General features: G+C 41.7%; 1 protein-coding gene across 5 annotated transcripts in view; it reads right to left on the bottom strand.

Moving 5' to 3' along the window:
• jmjd1cb (jumonji domain containing 1Cb) overlaps positions 1-19,848 on the bottom strand; it is a 136,085-nt gene that overhangs the window by 15,655 nt on the left and 100,582 nt on the right. For 3 of the 5 annotated variants that reach the window (XM_052610899.1, XM_052610902.1, XM_052610903.1), the window contains 11 exons: positions 14,218-14,323; positions 12,930-13,054; positions 12,606-12,749; positions 12,237-12,281; positions 11,496-11,754; positions 9,058-10,688; positions 7,268-7,440; positions 4,607-6,762; positions 2,206-2,407; positions 1,318-1,532; positions 978-1,130 (listed from right to left, as the gene is read on the bottom strand). In XM_052610899.1, the coding sequence (XP_052466859.1) occupies positions 978-1,130; positions 1,318-1,532; positions 2,206-2,407; positions 4,607-6,762; positions 7,268-7,440; positions 9,058-10,688; positions 11,496-11,754; positions 12,237-12,281; positions 12,606-12,749; positions 12,930-13,054; positions 14,218-14,323 (5,209 nt within the window). The remainder of the gene's footprint in view (positions 1-977; positions 1,131-1,317; positions 1,533-2,205; positions 2,408-4,606; positions 6,763-7,267; positions 7,441-9,057; positions 10,689-11,495; positions 11,755-12,236; positions 12,282-12,605; positions 12,750-12,929; positions 13,055-14,217; positions 14,324-19,848) is intronic. The other 2 variants (XM_052610900.1, XM_052610901.1) reach the window with 2 other exon arrangements.

Raw genomic sequence — 19,848 nt, 5'->3', positions numbered from 1 at the left:
ATTCACTATCGGGCCGAACCTGTTCCATTCCGTGCAGATCCGGGCCAGTCAGCACGAATACAGTTTCATTTTCCACTGTAGTGCTAATAAAGGTGCTCTTTGGAATGCAATACAAATGTGTCAGCCATTGCCTTGGTTATGTTGTAAACAGCGACGACGCTGATTCAATCCCTTTCAATCCCTCAAACAACACTGGACGATGATATAACAGATATTTCTGTTTTTGGGACTCTTTTAGGACTCTCATTTTGTTTAAGCTGATATTTACTTTGTTCAATAACAAAACAAATCTAAAAAATAAAAATCTAGCCTTGACGCGAAAAATAAAATAGAAGGCAACAAAGGGTAAAACATAAATAAGCGCAAATGCTTCCTCCACAGACCAAACTGTCTCAGACATTTTTATATTTTTTTATATTGACATCGCATAGCTGTTTACTTGGCTGTTTGATCAAATAGCGTGCTTCTGCTTAGCCAGCTATGGAGAAACTGGTAGCCAGGCAACGACGTCACGCACTCACTCAGCACAGGTGAGAATTCTGGGCCCGTTTCGTCAGGGATGCCAGGTTTTCAAAAAACAAAAAAACATTATTCTCAAAATTGAAAATCGAATACCAACCAACTGAATGAATATTCGAATAATCAAATATTTTGGTCCGGTCCTAGCTGTTTGTTGTTGTTTTTTTCCTTTGTGAGTGATTTTCATTGTTTTTTTTGTTTTTTTTTCTGCTTTTTTTTTTAAGAATAGCTTAACATTCCACAATACTCACTTCTGAGACAAGGAACAGCAAAATCTAACATCTCTGGGTCGCTACTGTTAAAAATGTAAATTACAAATATAAACCAATTTTATATTTAAATATCTGGGGCATTTTTCCAGTTCTGTTAGGGTTTTTAAGTCTACCCATATCAACAGAAAGAGTGTTCAAGCACAGTCAGTGTTCAGTCATAAGTTGAATATGAAAATGATGACTGACCTTTGGAGCTCTTCCTCTCCTTGGCCTTGTAACAGTCCAAACACACCACAAATCCACATTTTTGGCAGACCCAATGAATGTTAAACAATGTGGCTTCACATGCGTCGCAGCTCTCTCTCACCCCGTGCACCGCTCTCTTCCAGGCGATCTTGGCTGGACAGCAAAGCAAACAGGAGAAGTATGAAACAGACATTCACAGAGCTCACTCACGTTTTTCATTTTCCTTTCTCGCTCTCTTTTCAGACTGACGGGCTGCTTTACATTTAATGGTACACTGGTAACAATGTTTTAGCACAAAAAATGTGGTTTTCCATGGATTCTATTGAGCAGTGTAGCTCACCATCTTTCTTTATCCATGTAGTTGCTGTATTCTCAGTCATAACCAGTTGACAGAATTTGTCTCCAATGTGGCTGAGGATGTATTTGGAAGTCTCCAGGTCCAGGCTGTTTTCTTCATAACCTTCTGGGGCCCAAAGACTGAGTGCTTCTTCATCATATTGATCAGGAGAGGAGAAGCCATCAATCCGGATCACTCCATTCTTACTGTACGAGAGGCTGGAGATAAGGAAGAAAGATAATGTGCAATTAAGAGTTTATTTCCTTCGCTAAGAACAATCCTGTAACAACATAATGAGAGAGAGGAGAAATCTGTACACACAGACAAGGCAGAAAAAAGTACTTAATACTTGAACATGCCATGAGACAATGTCAGAGTAATCAAGATGCAGCCGATGATGGCCAACTTTAAATGGAAAGAAAAAAATTAAAGACAATCACCAAGGTGATTACCCATGGCAAAAATGGTTAGAAATGCATGTCTCAAGCCTGACCACTGGAAACATCACTCTACATTCACTTTGTGCTCACAGACGGGACTCCAACTGATCTTTTAAATACAGTCACTTGTAGGTTGGCTACAGGTTAACAAGGCTAATTTAAAAAAAAGACAGCTCAAGGAAATGTTGTTTGCTTACTGTGAAACAAATAGGGATTCAATTATTTAACCATGACCATCTAATAAACATTTTGCATTTCTTAAACCTAGAAATCACCATCTGTTTTTCTTGGAATGTTCTATATTTTTTATTATTTGTATATTGTTCACTGTACTATAGTGTTTGACTATTTCTGTTGCAGTAACGACCCTCATTATTTACTACATCACACAAATAATCAGTATTACCGTGTAGCCTGATGAGTGCAATGCAAACGTGTTCTTTATACTCACCGGCGGAAGTGATAGAAGCGGCAGAAGACAGGTGAATGGGCAGGCTCCTCTCCTTTCTTGGTGCGGATGGAGCGGCACTCCCTGCACTTCTGTAAGTTGGGCCCAATTTCAGAGCATGAGTCGTCCTGCAGAAAGGACTCACCCGTCTGCTTTAGCTTCTTTACCTTCCTCCAGTCCTTCAGTACTGACCGGGGAATGCCATCTATAAACACAGATTACACAGTACAGATTCAATTACTTCATCCATTAGTTAACATATTGCATAAAAACTCAACATTTATTAAACATTAACTGGATATAAAAGACAGGAATAACTATTAGACTGACCCATATATATCGGTCTATCAATAGGTGGGGATAATGAGAGAGTTGTGCAGGGTTTGAAGAGTTAATGTTTATGTTGTTTCCACAACCAATCATAATATTTATGAAGCCTGAATATTGTGACCTACTGTACTGTTACAGTGACCTACAGCTTTAGAAGCTATGCAATTACAAAGAGGCACCATTTTGCTACACAACAATCATCCAAAAGTGCTAATAAAAGCCCAAGTGCTCTTGGAGATGTTTTCCACATAAATGTGAGCATTCTAGTAGAAGCCATTTGCACAGCTGCCGACCAGATGTTCACCAAATACACCTCGCGTCTTTCTCACACACTTCAAACCTTAAAATAACCCTTAAATTCAGGTCAAAATTAAACCCATTTTACTCGTGAAATGTTTACTTTGTTTAATCTGAGTGAAACAAAATATTCAATAAGAACTTGATTTTTTTTCAAATCAGGAATTAAAAAAATTAATTTCCTGGAATCGCGATTAGTTTTGGACTTTTGAGAAGCAACTGGGCAGGATTTGTTGTGAAAACCTGGCAACCCTGATCTGAACACACGTGCTGGAGATATACTTCTAATTAAAGGAGCGTCTTTACTGATGAGATGTGCATGAAAATCGCATTTGATTTTTTGCACAGCCCTAATTGTAATGTTTGCTATTATTTCATAAACATAAATCAGCACTGAATTGCTACTTACTATTAAAGGGATCATTTGACGATGCTTAAAAGAACATTATTTTGTGTATTTGGTGAAATAAAATGTGTTTATGCAGTTCAAGGTTCAAAAACATTATTTTCCATGTACTGTACATTATTGTTGCACCTCTATACCCCACCTTTCTGAAAAATGTTGTTTTTTACAAAGCTCATCATTCTGAAAAGCGAGGTGCACGCTGATTGGCCAGATATACAATACATTGTTATTGGCCGAAATCCTCAAGCATATAATAATTTTTTTTATACCTGTTACCATACTGTGATGTTGTTTCCCGGCATGACCAGACAAAAATCAATAAAACCCATTACAAACGAGGCATTTGATGCATCCAGTTGGGACATAATTACTGATTATAATGACCTATACTGTCTTTTTACGAATTGCATTGCTTATCGTGCTGCATACACATAAAACCAATGTCTGCATTTGTGATCTGAGAAACAACTAACAACAAGCGCTACACTACACTGCTCAAAACTCGCGTTTGAATCGTCAGTGGCAAATTCTTTAAATACGTAAACGTACTTAAAGACTAAGTCAGAACTGTCCCACTTTATAGAAACAGACACTGGCATTGTATGCTACACTTCCAGGAAACAGTCCTCACTGTCGAAATACTGCGCTGCACACATCTGCATATCTGGATTGTACTGTTCTGGAGCCGTGTTACAACTTACAACTTAACCATTGATTTCTAGTTGTGTCCACTGGCTTTTTTTGGAAGGCTAAACAAAGTAGTTTCACTTTCACAATGAAACACACAGCGTCTCCACAACATTGTGGCGGTGGCAGCAACAGCAAGAATAAAAGTTGCGCCTTCTTTCTTTGCATGAACATTTGGGTGGCGTTATGCAAATCTTACCACATCATGAGGTAGAGATGTGGGGGCATGCTAGAATGAGCCTTATAAGTTAGGTGTGGTTGACTATAAAATTTAATTTAAAATATCTCTTTGGATTTGAGACTTTAGTCTTTGCAACTTTAAAGATCTTCTTTATGCACCAAGAGCTTGTAACACTCCAAAGAGAAAGGAAAGATTTAAATCGGCTATCATCAGATTAAAAGCTGAATTACCCAAAGTTCAACAACATATAAAAATGTAACAGTTAAACAGCCATTCAGCTATTGGATAACATTATTTCAAGACAAATTAACATCAGGCAAGTATTTGCTTCAGTCGAGGACAACTTTTTTCTTTTTTCGTTTTCTTTCGGGGAAATAACATAGACCCATAAAGACCTGGAATATGTACTAACATATTGATTTTATTTTATATCACATGTGCCAAAGAAAGTAAAAGATTCATAAAAAAAAGAACTTTTTTGATGTAGACTGTAATGCACTTACTTGTGCTGGCCAGCTTGAGTTTGGTTTTTTCCTTGGCACTACGGAAAATACCATTTGGCTTCACCTCGTCCTCCTCCTTCTCACTGTCTCCCTTCCTTTTCTGCATATCGTTCTGCTTCTTTTTATAAGTGGGCTTGGATTGCCTTTTAGTCCTTTGTTCCATCTTGCTCTCACTAGAGTCTGAGTCATCGCCACTCTCTGAACCAGATTCGTATGGGCGCTTGGGTGTACGACGTGTCTTTCTGTCCTCCTGGGACAGCTTGTCCTCTTGTCCTTTGATGTCCTTGGCCAGATCCACATCACTAGATGCAGGGGCAATCAAGTTGACGGAGCATGGTTTAATTAGCTCACAAATTGCATTCCCACCTTTTTCAGATTTGTTTGTATTTTTGTCCTCCTCCGAGTGACGCGTGAGCCAGGCTTTCTTGAGCTTGTGATAGTTAGACTGGCACACCTGCGCTGGCTGTCCATTAGGCACAAGGCTTGCTTTGCTAGCAGGATTGCTGGGTGTGGAATTATCCTGGGCGATGGTGGGCGAGTCCTGAGAGGATCTGACACTACCGCTTTCACTCTCAGAAGCACTACTGGAGCCACGAGACTGCGCTGCAGCCAGAGCTGCTTTGGCCTTCTTCAGGTGAACAAAGTTCCTTGAGTAGGCCTGTGTGGGGCCAGTGGAGCCAGTCTGAGGCAGCGCACTAGGAGATGTGGTTCTTGAGCCTCCCTCCTGTGACTCAACAACAGTGGGAGAGTGGCTTTTGGAAGCAGAGCTTTCCAGTCTGCTACTACAACTAGTGCCAGAGAATGACAGATCTACTCCATTGTGGCTCTGCGTGCTAAACGTGCTGTTGGCAGCAGCAATGGCTTCATTAGTCCTAGAGTTGCACACAGAATTGGTCACAAGTGCCATTGAGCTGGGAATGACACCCAGTGACGCTCTAATCAGGTTTTTGTTGTACTGGTCACTGGGAACCTCCAAATTCGTGTTTGGTAGAATGACTCTCCCAGACTCCCTACTCTCGGCCACTTTTAGGCAGTCTGCCTGAGTGCGGCCAGCAAACAATCTGCCACCAAGTTGCTCTTTGGGCGCCATCTTGGGACCTGGCGAGCCATCATATTTAATGCAAGTAGAAGGGCGGACAATAACAGATGCCATGGCTGCCTGTGGCTTCCCTTGACTATTATCTAAATGCCATGCCACTTTCTCATGGCTCTTTGCTTCCCCGCCAGGCCGGCAGGATTCGGCTGAGCCCAGCTCAGCTCCCCTTTTCTCGTCCCTGAGCTCTGGGAGCAGGGTCGGTGGCTTCTGCTGTTCTGACACCTTCCCTGCTGAGTTGACAGGTTGGATGGGGGTAAGTGTAGGTGGGGAAAGGCGACCGTAGGCACCCTCCTTCCGGTCAAGTGCCTGCTGGGTGGGCGGGTGAAAGACTGGTGCTCTTCGCAAGGATGGCATGCCCTTGGGCTGATTAGCGGGAGAGATAGACGGGCTACAGCGTTCACTGACCATCACCACTGAGGTACTGAGTGAGTGTATGGGTGCTTGTTGACTAAGCTGTTCAGATATTTTGCCCACCAGTCCCTCTCCCTCTGGCTGGTGCTTAATGAGAGGGGGAGGCTTGGACAAAGACTTGGTGTGACTAGAGTTGTATGAGCCCAAGGACAAGGGGCTAGAGGCTGTGGGTGCCTTGTCAAAGTAAGGATTGAGATCTTTGGATTGGAAATGTCGTGGTGGGTCATTTACAACACTATTTGACAAAGTGGTGAAGTAGTTGGTTATAGGGAGGGACTGAGATACAGAGTGTTTGTACTTGTACAGATCAGCCACAGAATGCTCCGCCTCTTTCTCGTGGCTTTTGGGATGGGATGAAATCCGGGAGTAGGACTCGCGATCGGTCTCTCCGGCACGGATCTTGGCAGTGAAGGGGGCCATTTCAATGCTCTCAAGAAGGATGCGGCGGTTTTCTTCCTTATATTTGCTGGTACGGTCTGGCCCCTCCTGAGGCATGCATGATGGTAGTTGCTGCTTGCTATGGGGGGACTCCATATAGAGACGGTGACGCTCCTTGTTGGTAGGCGTCCGGCTACGGTCCGACTCTTGCTTCAGGTGGGCGTTGGCCATGCTACGCATAGGGTCCACAAACACATTCTTCTCCTGATCTCTGAAGGAACGATACCAAAAATCCAATCAGCATCACAAAAAAATCACAAAAATCTGTCACCATGATTGATTCTAGTCATATCATTTAATCTAAATGGGTGATTATAAACTGGTAATCTACAAATGTTTAGATATTACTGAATATCTGAAAATATCAAACTCATTGACTATTTTGAGTTTTTTTTTTTTCAGTAGTTACGGTAACGCTGGAATAATATTAATTCTAGGATTAGTTCTACAATGTGTTCCTTCTCAGATATTAGGTAACTGCACTGGAGGTGGTTCACATGAGTACAGACAGAAAGCAGGCTATAATAGAATAGTTTAATTATGCGCACAGTCAATGAATGAGCGTACAGTGCTTCTATCACATGGCATTTGTTCCACCTCAGGTCACAAGGTATTTAACTGCTAGCCACATTTCCAGGCACTGCAGGACTGTGGGAATGGATTAAACATATGTTTTAATGACAGACAGAGGGATACAAAAGTGTGTGCATGCTCACTCTTTGTGGAGTTCTCCAGGGGTTTTGGAGAGCGGCGAGCTGGAGTGTGAACTTATTTTGATGGGTCGATGAGGCTCTGCACTGGCTGGTCTGCCCGGGACATGGCTCAAAATCCCCATACTGTCTGCTGAAGTTACAGGGGTGGACTGGTGCAGCCAGGGGCTGGAAGTGTTCTGCATCAAGCACACACAAACAAAGAGAAAGTCATAATGCACTCATGGCAAACCACACTTTTCTCTTGACAAGTCAGAACACACAAATTGCGCAAAAGAATGACTTTTCCTCAATTTAGTGAATTACCATGAACATGAAAAGCTTGGAGATGTGTCCAGACACGATACAGCACATACAAGCATGTGCTCACACACATTATGATTTATTACTGTAGGGTAGGTTGTTTCAGGCTGAGTTCAAAACAAAAAATCCCTTACAGAACCAAGAGAGAGGCCTCCTCTAACGACCTCAGTTGAACATTGTGCATTTCAATTAAAGAGCCACACAGATTGTAAATCAAAAATTATCTGTATTACAGTGTATGATGTAGCTGTCCATCAGTGTAAACAATGTGCAAAGTAATTAAACCAAAAAGTACACGATTTATAAAGTTATTGGCTTCTAAAGTAAGGAGTCGACTCCGAATTGCTGAAACGAGTCGTTATAGATTTACGTCACTAGGAACACTTTGCATAATAATCTCCGCCTAATGTCTTGGGAGAAACGGAACTCTGACCTGCGCCACCCCCCCACACAGACGCTCTGGTTGGTGTGAGAGCATCATGTCGAGGAGACGGTGTGTTTTTAATTGTAAAGGCAAGTTTGTTTTATTTTCACTGCCAAAGAATGAAGATCAGAAGAACCAATGGCTAAAATTCATTTTTACCACAATACCAGAGCAGTACAAAAATCCCTTTTGTTCTGTTCACAACATTTCACTGATGACTGCTTTTCTAATCTCGGTGAGTACAGTGGGATTTTCAAAGTGTTTGGCCATAAAAGAGGGTTCATTACCAACTTTATTTAGACCAACAAGCATCTCCGAATCACAACGCGAAGTATGATTATGAAGTTATGTGTTTGTTTTCTCTCGAGCGTCTTATCAGTATGTGTGCTGTCTGCAGCCTTTGTCTGCGCTGATCTTCATTTTCAAACACGTCATTAAAATGAAGTGTAACAAGTGTTGCTAACAGATATTCTGTGATAAAGTAATCCATATGAAAACAACGCGATGTCCGTTTTTCACGTCTCCCTTCATTATATCTAATGTGACCACGCCCCCGCGCTGAACGCGCTATTCAGATTCAAACTGAAGCGCACGGCTTGAATACACCCACACAGAAGAAAAAGCAGCGAGACTGTTCAAGTTTTTTATTTTACTGTTTGCTTCGCGATGAGAGGAATAAGACATAATTCACCCCAAAAAGATGCTAACGCATTGTTTACCATGAAGTTGTGTGCGGAACAACCAATCAAAACTGACTATGTCAGTTGACCTATCAGAACACAGTATGCTACCGAAAGGTGGGGTTTAAGGAAACTGAATCTTTTGAACAGCTTCGCGCAAACCGTTTGGGGATCTCTGAGAATTGAGGTAATTTTAAAATGATATTTTGACAAAATGACAATGTTTGGATGGATGGATTTAAACCTATTGTACAGGACTTATAAACAGTGATAGGAAATTTAGGATCTTCATCTTACTGGCTCTTTAACAGCTAACACTGCTGCAAATTATAGTCTATATAAATTATAACAATAATGGCTAGTAAACAGACAGGCATGCACACACATACCCTCCGAAGGCTGGAGTCTGAATTTACAGCGTTTTCTGGATGTACCCATTTGTACCCAGGTGGGTAGGAGTGGGTACCATTTGGGTATTGCCAGAGGATGGGGTAGAGGCCAAGCTGGTTATACGAGGCACCGCCATGCGTCTGGGCCAGCAGTTGTGGGGGTGGATGCTGCTGGAGGAACTGCTGCTGCTGGTGGGAATGGTGGTGGGCCAAAGTCAAGTGCCCGAGTCCAGGGGAGTCCAGCCGGGGATGGCTGCTCAGAAGAGAGGCTTGTGAAATTGTGGGCAGTACGGTGGGCAGCAGGTGTGGGTGGTGCACAGAGTGGCTCATGGAAGAAGAAGGGAGGAGGTGGGACGGGTGGTGTGAGCTGGGCGTGAGACATGTGGCGTGAGAAGAACCATGTAGTGGATGCAGGTGTGGGTGCAGGTAAGCCACGTGGTTGTTATCTGATTCAGGACGCACCAATGCAGGGTCCCGGTACACCGTAAAATGCTCATTTTTGTCGACAACAAGCAGGCTTTTCGTTGGCACAGGTTTAAAACTGGAGCGGGTTATGTCTGGCTCGGGTTTAAGTGCCAAGCGGCCTGTTGTGGGTGGATTTTCAGGGTGGCGTGGTTTATGTTTGGACACCTCAGGAGATGTATTTGGTTTGGGCTTGGAGGATTCATGTATGCTGTGGGTTTTTGACTTGATGATGTCAGGTGAAGGATTGCACTTGGGCTTGAGAATGTCGGGGGATGAGTTGGACTTAGGTTTGGGCAAGTCAGGGGAAGGACTAAGTTTATGGGTCTTTCTGGTGTCCTCGGTTAGTGAAGGAATTTTAATAACCATAGATGTGTACTGCTGCTGAAGCTTCCCTCTCTCGCCCAGGGCTGCTGACTCACTCACTGATGTCACCGGCCTTATGACCTCAGAGTGGGAAATTTCGCCTATGCTGTGAGCATTCTGCTGCTGCTCGCCATCCGGCCTCCTGCACTCTGAGTGGGTGGCGTTTAGCACCAAATGTCTTGATTCAGCAACGTAGGCATCACACTTCTGCGATGCCAGCAGTGCTGACACGGCCTCAGAGTTCTCTTTGGAACTAGGCTGCGTGTTGGCATCCTCTGTGATATCAATCACGCACTTGGGCGTGTGCGTCCGAGGCATTCCTGTGCCATAATGGTCCTTGGAGAGGGTTTTCACAGTGCTTTTCATCTCGACAATGCAGCTTTGGACCTCTATCTGTCCAGAGGCTTGGTTTTGTGTACAGGAGGCCGGAGGAGGCAGTGGAGATCTCCTTTCTCCCGAACTCTCTGCCAGCTGAGCCACCTCCATGGCCATTGGCTTGGCGCTTTTATCCTGCATCTCATCCCAGGGAGACAGCCTGTTGATTACACTCAACTCGTCCACAGGCTTGGATCCTTGGGACTTCTCCTCCTCCTCTGAAACTTTTGAAGTGCTCTTGCATTTGAGTTCATTCTCTGAACTGTGCTCCGATGAAGAGTCTACGCTCCGCTTATTAGAGTTCTCAGAGTCACTGCTCTCAGAGAGGTCAGATGTCTCTGTTTTGAGTCTCTTGAGACCGCTTTTCTTGTCCTCTTCATCTGCTTTCCTCCTCTTGTTTGTCTGCTTGCTTTTATTTTTAGACAAATCTAGAAAGAAACAGAGACCAACTCTGTTAGGTAGAACTTTGAACACCAGACACAAGTCATGCCACCAGCAAACAATTCCATGCAAGTTGAGTGCAATTGATTATTCAAGCATGGATCAGGATGATGTAATTTTGTACATTTAGGTCAAAGGTTGATTGAATCTTAAGTGCTGCATTAGAAGTGTGATGGATGGGACTCTGGTAGAATTTATGCACACTTAAAACGTCCATTTCACTGCAGTGGCTGCACACACCTCATCTCTCAAAGACCCAACACCCTGCCAAACACTGTACTGCAGGAATTATGATGGAAGGATCTAAATGATCTTTTACTAGGCAACCATCCAACCCAAAAGCTAGCACTGAAACTATCCAGTAGAATGTTTTGTCAACTTAAATATACTGTATAGCATTAGACAATGCCAAACATAAAAGCCTCTGTATAACATGAAAACCATAACAGGGAAAATCCTATCAATCTAGAAGAGATTCATTATGTTTTAATTTCTCAAGATTGGGGTGCTGCTATTAATGTTTCATTTCTCATCACATTCCAAACATGACTGAATCAAAGCAATTCAGTCACTGACCTTTAATCCTTTATCAAGAATACAGGTAACACAAATATCCGCTATATTCATCATGTTTAGAAAAAGACAGGTTGTGGAAGACAGCTCATTACTAACATTTATAAAAAAAATCTTCATAATAACTGACAGACCGACCTGCATACTTTAAATAAAAGCACCATAATCATATTTACATAACACTGTAGTAGTATGATTGCTATAACCGATCAGCATTTTACCTCTTCCTCCACTTTCTGATTTATCATCTTTGATCTTCTCATCATCGGGAACACTGCTGTCAGAGCCTTTCCGACGTGAAGATCGTGAGCTGCGCTGTTGACCTGGTGAGGACTGCTGCTGCTGGTGTTGCTGGGATACCTGCTGCTGAGCATGCTGGGACTGTTGCTGCTGCTGGCCCTGAGAGGCCTGTTTGGGGGTGGAGCAAGAGGAATTCATCATGGGTCTAGGGCTGTTGGCCTGGGCACGTGTGTAATGACCCTGAAAAAACACAAAAGGGTGCACAAACAGCAAACACAAGCATAAGATGGCTTGTAATGGATTTAGGTTACAGAGAGTGAGAGAGATGTTTATGTTAAAATCCACCAATATATATATATATACAAAAAAGACACTTCCTTTCCAGCAACAACTGTACTACACACGTCTGTAAAAAAAAAAAAAAAAAAAAAAAAGGTCACAGAGCTAGGCTTAAAGAAGAGTTCCTATGGCTCTTAACAAAGCTTTCCAACCCCGTACCTCAAAATAACATTTTACGCCCCAAGTCCATTTAATTCATGCAAGCACAGTGTGTGAAATGGTAATTGGGGGTCAGCATTTATTGGAAACTAGTAATAAAACACTAGTAATAAATTAGCACTTAGTAATAAATTAATGCAAAATAATTAGAAAATAGACAGGGATATGCAGGTTGTATAAAAGCAGCTCTAAATCTATGGAGAGAGGGAGGTGCGGCCCGGTACCTGAGAGATTCCTGTAGAGCCGCTTGGTCTCCCTCCTGTGGTCTGCTTGCATATCCCCAATTAATGTTTAAAACAGGGAAACAGAGAAGAAAAACAAACAAAAACAAGGTGGAACAGAGAAGACTTGTTAATGATGAAGGGTGCAATGATGTGTGCTCTAGGTTTCTTAAAAAAAGACTGTAAAAAAGCACATAGGAACTTTACTTCAAAGCTAGCTACAGACACCACATCCAGCACAAACAGAAATACAAGTTGGCATATAAGAGTGAAAACAACGTTGATCCAGGAGGGCAGGTGGGCTGATCATCTAGCAACAAAAGCACATATAGGCATGTGAGATATGTGTGTGTTCTTGCAGGTTACACTCACATGGGCAGTGTTGCTATTCTGGCTAGATCGAGACCTGCGTCGTGATGTGATACCGATGTTCTCTCCTTTTAGTAAAGAATGGACCACATCATCCAGAAAGGTCATCTGTATCATGGAAGGGTCAACGTTCTGAGGCTCTAGTACCTGTACACAGAGACAGAAGAAACAGCTTCTTTTTTTTTTTTGCTTGCTTTTGTTTGCTTTAAACAATAACAATATTGATTGTGTATTTGATTATTATTTAGTTAACATTTTACAAAGTAGACAATTAAAAAGCATAACATTTCTCAGAACTAAAACATTGAATCAGGCATTAAATAATACCTGGTCGTTCATCACAACCATAGTGCGGCTAAAGAGATCGTGGTGGGTGATGATGCCCGTGAACCACTGGGTGGCTGAGTCTTGTCTGTAAACTCGTACACGGTAGCCATTCAATGAATAGGGACCTGAAAATATCAAGAACCGGAAACACTTTCAAAAACTCACATCCAATAAAACTATACACAGCTTAAATAACAGGCTAAGACACAATGTGCCTTGATTTTAGTTTGGCATATCAAACATAGCATAATGCTTTTTATTAATTTTCAATTTATTAAAAAAATAGAGCAGAAGTAATATGGACTACTTTTATTTGTTATTATTATTATTATTATTATTATTTTTATTTTTATTTTTTTACAGCTCTATAGCACTTGGTCACTGTCTCCATGTGAGCATTCTGCAAAGCTCTGCTTTTGTTCATTCTGGGTGAACTTTACCTCAGGGAATGACACATCAATCCTTGTATCTGTGATATGCTGTTAGCCGCAATGAATGCTGGCAGGTGTCCAAATTGACTGGAGCTCATTAGTGCAGGGCAGGTCATTCCCATTACTTACTTCTGAACACACCGCTCATATGCCCTGCTACATCAGCTAACCCTTCACTGTCCTTGTGCCTACAAACACCCAAAATGCATCTCCCTCTAACACATTTGCACATGCACATAAACCATGGGGTGACGGTGACGGTGATGGTGTTTTGTTCTCTGTTTCCCCACCAAATCCTTTGGCTTTGAGATACTTTCCATTCTGCCCTTGTCAACTGCCAAGTTCAACAATTATCACTAATTGTGGGCCTGGAATTTTTTTATAGACTTTGTAAACAAGACTTTCTGCCAAGACTAAAACTACACCCTCTGCCTGAACCAGCCAGATACAGTGAGCAGTCTGTCGTTTTTAAAAACCACATCAAGTTTTGTTGTAGTTGTTTTTTTGTTTTGTTTTTTTAAAACTCGTTTTACTTCTGTAATGTCACACATTTCCAAATGAAAAGGAAGGGCCTTGTTTTGGATCCTAGAAATTGGGCATTCTGCACCAGAGAGGAGCTAGAACTGAATGTGAGTTGGCAACTACTCTCCTCATTGTTTAATATTTTTGTATGTGAATCATCATTTAAACTCACATGACATAACCCCATAAAGCAAGTCAAATGGGTACTTGAGTTAATGTTGACTTTTCAACACAAATTAATGATGCTGTGTCATCTAAATAGCACAAGATTTAGAAAAAAGTTTTCCTTTAGTTAAAACTGCTCTTTTAGAACTGATGAAATGGGACCACCTTACCTTGCATAAAAATTTCCTGAACTTTTTGGTCTTTCACCCACGCTTTGACTTCTTCATGGAGATGTGGATAGTCCCTGAAAACAGGACTTAAACTGTCAAACTCGTCCTGCAGAAAACAAACAAACACAAAACGTCAGCATAAAACGTCCAAAACCATAAGGATGCAATGCAAAGTCACATCAGTGTTGAAGGTCACTCAATCAACCTCATCTCTCCACATAGTTGGTCACACAAATTCGCCATTTTCCAGCATAAAGTTGCTTGGTCTCTGTGAGTGATGCTACTAACACTGGACCTATTTTACCTGCAAAATTTCACCAAAAGTCTAAGATTAATCTCAAGTCTAACTGCTTACAATGACAGCCACTCCTCTGCTAACTTCCTGGTTTGAGGTGTTGAGGTTTGTGGCCCAAATGGTGCAGGACAAGATATGCCACAAAGCGTTATCCATAAGGTTAGTGATCCCCTAAGCTTTAGGATGAGCAACAGCAATAGACTTTGCAATCACCACTAAAACGTTTCCAGTCACAGAGATATTTGAACAATCTGATGAAGGCCAGTGACCCACAGAAATTGAAACAAGCACAGGAAAGCTCTCACACCTCCTCATGCACTGCAACCCTACATTTCCGCTTTGCGGGAGCCCAGCAGTCAAACAGATGTGTGTGTGTATGTGTGTCAGGGTCTGGCAGGGTGAGAGGGATATCCGCCCTGCACTTCCATTAATTGTTGATGGTGATGCGGAGTGGAGAGAGGCCGTGGGGGGGGGGGTATGGGGGGTGCTTATGTTATTTACACAATCCCACAGCAGACCTGATGAACACATGAATTGAGCCCTGGAAATACCACGCTGCTGACACACACACACACAAATAGTGTAAACAAGCTCGCACAAGAGTGAATGGCAACACATCTCAAACCAGAAACTCAGGTACTTCCATGAAGCCATATTAAATCAATGAGTAGAATTTTACTTCTTTACTTTTAAACTTGAACTTGACTGAAATCTGTGAGAAGAAATCAAACTTCACTAAACAATGGTAAATTGACTGCACCTTAAGAATTAATCCAGTAGCTTCTGATAGTAATGTTCCTTTAAGAGTTCTATATGTAAATTAACTCTGTTTTGATTGGGTAATTTCTGTGTACCAGTATGAGGTTCACACTTAAATTTCTCAGGGCATGTCACTACTGGTAGTTGAGATATGTAGATATTTGTGGTCAAATGTTAAGGGGCTCAAGGTTGCAATGCATATCCCTGTTGTTGTTTTTTGCCATCAAATAAGCCATTCATGATGTCTTGCACTGTTGCTCATAAAAAATGTCTGATTAGATCTGAAATTTAAAAGCACAAGTAGTAAAAATGAGCTAATGAAGTAACATCTTTGCATCTGATTAAGATTACATGGAGTTTAGGAACCGAGAGATGCTGTGGTTTGTCTAAAAAAACAGTGTTGAATGGCCGCTGTGTCTAATCCTTGGCGAATATAAATGGACATATCGTTCTTTCCCTGGTGACAACCATTGCATTACTCAGACACACATACCCATGCCTTTATTCCAGTTTCTATTTTAAAACGAGAGCACTGCAGGACACACGATTAACTGGCATGCAGGTTATAAGCTCTTCTACTCAATGAGAGTAAGAGGAACATCCGAATAAAACAAGTAATATTCCATGTCCAAATGTTTCCTATCAGAGCAACGCACGCTTCCAGGAATGCAAAGTTGCTCACCATCAAACAAATGACAAATGCTGTGAATAAGGACAATGAAATTTAAATCGACGAGTGAGACATGATCTCATTCCTACAGTCTGGTCGAGCACCTTCAACAGGACTTCAGCTGTAATCTCATGTTCTCCCCCTATGCACACACACCCTTGTGAAGGACGGAGCAGATGCACTTTTTCTTTCCATCCCCCACCTCATTCCGCACCGGGCTGCCATCCATCACTTTAACAGCAATATGTTCCAGGATTTTCCACATGGTGCTGCAGTGGAAGACACTGTGAAAGCAGGGTGGTGCTCAGCACTGGGGGAATAGGAGAGTGCTTCCAGATCCAAACTCTGACCCAGATAAAAACAGCTTCCTTCCCCCTTCTTGCTCACTGTCCAGTGGCCTGGAGCCTGGAAACAAGGCTGGGTGTGGTGCTCGCACTCTTTCTCTAGCCATCTCTATCTCCATGTTCCCAAAAAACAGCCTCTCACCATCCAACAGCTGCTCAGAAGTGTTCCATACTGTTCCCTGGCTCTCCAAAGGAATCACGTTTCAGGGACATCTTATTCAGATTGTCCATGTGACATGCTTCATTCATATGCTGTCCTAGACAGGCATAAGCTGCAGAAGTGTGTCTGCCACTGAATAAATAGCACTCTTCACCACGGTTCAGTGTCGTGCAGATCCGTAAGAACATGCTATAGGGTGATATCCGTAAAATGACACCGTGGTTCCTAATTAGATCCAGAAAACATGTCTGTGCACCATCTGCGTTTGTTGACAAACTGATGCTGATTGGATGAGACTGGGATTTCACATGGACTAGAGACAGAGGTGGTATAAATACAACTATAAAACGTTTCCTTCCTCTGTTCAATTACTTCTGACAGCTATAGATGGATAACCCATGTCAGCTGCTGGTTAGTGTTTTATATAAAGCCTAAAAACCAGTCTGCATGAATGTTAACAATCAAGCCTGTGATCATGTGCAATGACTTACATAACATTAATAAACAACACTAGAACACACCCATTTTAAAATTTACAATGTGTAAATTGTTTGCAGTATAGATTTGTGCTGCACAATTATGACAAAAACATTATACATTCCCTTGAAATTGTAATTGCGGATATTATTTACGATTATCACAATTTACATTGAATGTTTATACTATTGTTTGATGCTGTATTTTTATATGAAAATAAACAAGCTGAGAACACTCTGAGCGAGAAGGAATATAAAGAGAGAGTAGTCAAAAAGATAGGATGAAGACATTAGAATGCCTTAAAAGTGGGCAGAAGAATTTTGTATTTCACACGGAAAGATACAGGCAACCAGTGTAGATTAAACAGAAAAGGAGTGAACATGCATATGTTTAGTCCTAAACCAGGCACAGCAAGCTATCTTTTCCATGTAAATGAGTTTTTGTCTACAACAACCATGATAGAAGATTTTTTTGTTCCTTTCTGTAGCTGCATGCTAAATAGCTCCACCCAAAGTAAAGTTCTACTGGTCCAAAATTGTGGATCACATTACTGTGTAATAAACATCAAATATAGTTCACTCATTGAGTGAAACAAAAGCAGCTGGAAATGTGTTTAGATGCAAGTTAATCACAAATAACCACAAGTACTCAATAAAACCACATGTAAAACTCCAACGCAGTCAAAAAAGCAGGTTTAAAATGAAGACGTATGTGATGTAAAAAAAAAAAAAAAACAATCTCTAATGTGCCGAATTCAAATCAATATCTAGTCTAGTCATCATAGAGAGTGCAGCTCAGGCCGTTACTGTACGTCAATGAAATTAACAATGTGTTCATTAAGAATGAATGAAGTCCCATTACCGTCCCGCTCCACATGACTGAGAACTCCTATTAGCATTCCTCTGCTTCCTTCACTTGTCTCTCTCCTTCGCTCTATTTCTCTGTCTTTGTGCACACAAAGGGCAGACGTGTTCCTGATCTGTCCCTCTCTGAAAAGCACAGCTCCTGCGTTAATGTCGTCCTGTCCTCTGAAGATTCCCGACCTGAGCCTGGAGCACGTGTCAAGGTGAGACAGGCCAAATTTACAGAACCATGTATAAAAAAAAGCTCTGGCCACACATATAGTCTATAAAACATTTAATTGTGGCCCGCCACATAATCAAAACTGACCACCACAAACAGATTTTGACTTGCATGGGTGTTTTTATATGAATGTGTATTTGAACGTATCTTGCCATCTAATGATGCATTGCTTGTTGCATTCCTCAACTGTGTGTCGCTTTGGATAAAAGTGTCTGCCAAATGAATAAATGTAAATGTAATGTTTAAACACTGTTTGAATGTTCAATGTTTGAAATGGTCAAGACACGCATGGGCAACCACAAATACACCTCATCTATCCTGACTAGCACAAAGGACGCTACTTCAAATCACAAACAGGTTTTTATAGAGATAATGATATGAGGATGGACAGATGCTGGTTCGGATGGGAGATGGGAAAGGGAACAGGCAGGCGGAGTGTTGCCATGGCAGTGGGCAGCATGGGGAGCTGACACAATACTTGCATCAGTCAGAGGTGTAAACAACAAATGGGCGCTCAGAGCACAGAGACAGGATGTTCCTTCCAGGGCACTACTAATGCTTTTCACAGAGATGACGCATTCAGAGGAAGATTTATTTAGCAAAAAGCTGGAATGACATGAAAAAAGATACCATAATAACATTATTATAGCATTAATGGGGATGTCTTCTAACAGCGGCATAAATATCAGTGCAATTAACCACTGCGGCAGTGGGAAAACCAAGAATGGGTGTAGAAAAGCTTTTGTTGAGGAGCAGACGACGTGTGCACTCCTGTTGCTATGGCAATACTACATACGTGATGTGTGTGAAAAAAGCTTGTTGCTGGGGTAATACAAGTGTGTGTGCGCTGATCGTGTCTTTCATATGGGTTTGTGTCATGTCAAGCAGGATGTTGTTGAGCGCAGCTACAGTGAGTTAATTCTTTACGTTGTGGATTAAATCATTCAGCGAGTGCTGCATTCCTGTGTATAAATACACATGCTAAAACGGTAGCTGTCTGTGTGTGAATGTGTGTGAGCGTATGGGGGAGGCTGGCTGAGCCATGTGTATGAGTGTGATATATGGTTCTGCATTAAGAAGAGAGTATACAAGTGTGATGTATGCTCTGTTTTTTGTTTTTTTTTATAGTATCCGTGAATGTAATTTCGCACAAATGTTAGAGCGGGTAGGGATATTGTTATAGTATGTGCAGCAGAGAAGAGAAATCACAGACATCTCTGCATGCTACATATGCAAGCTGTAAAATCAATCCCAGCACTCAACACAGAGGGCGTAACACTAAAGGGCTGTTGACACCGTCAGCGATTTGCAGCCAAAAAGCAAGAAGACATTTGTTTTTCATTTAAAGTTGGTGATCTGAGGTGAAATAAGGAACAGGCCATCAAGCATAGAACATACTTCCAGCTGTTTATTCATTAAAGACTCACAGGTGCTACCAGTTCTCTCAGTCTTTAGTAATTATCGGTCTTAGATATCTGCATCAAAAAAAAACACTAAATATTTGAACAGTAGTGTTTTAATACTATAATAGTATGAATTTGCGCCAAAATCAGCTTAGAAAATGTGGATAAATGTCCAGAGAATCCATCTAGTACTGATAAACTTGGATAAAGCTATTAAGAGACTAACAGCACAGTGACTGGGTGACCTCCAGTGATTAAATGGCTGTCAGTGTGAATGTTACCTTATCTGCCATGACAGTAAACAAGAACATGTTTCACTGTTACACAGAGTTCTCAAGTCCTCTACGTGGCCACATTGAGGCCAGAGGTCGAATTCCTCCTTTTCTATCCCACTCAAGGATAAACAAATGCAAATGCATGCCCAGACCCAATCCCCGCTC

This window comes from Carassius gibelio, chromosome A12 (assembly GCF_023724105.1).
Source record: "Carassius gibelio isolate Cgi1373 ecotype wild population from Czech Republic chromosome A12, carGib1.2-hapl.c, whole genome shotgun sequence".
Classification (NCBI taxonomy): Eukaryota; Metazoa; Chordata; class Actinopteri; order Cypriniformes; family Cyprinidae; genus Carassius; species Carassius gibelio.
This window is presented reverse-complemented; position numbering and strand designations above follow the sequence as displayed.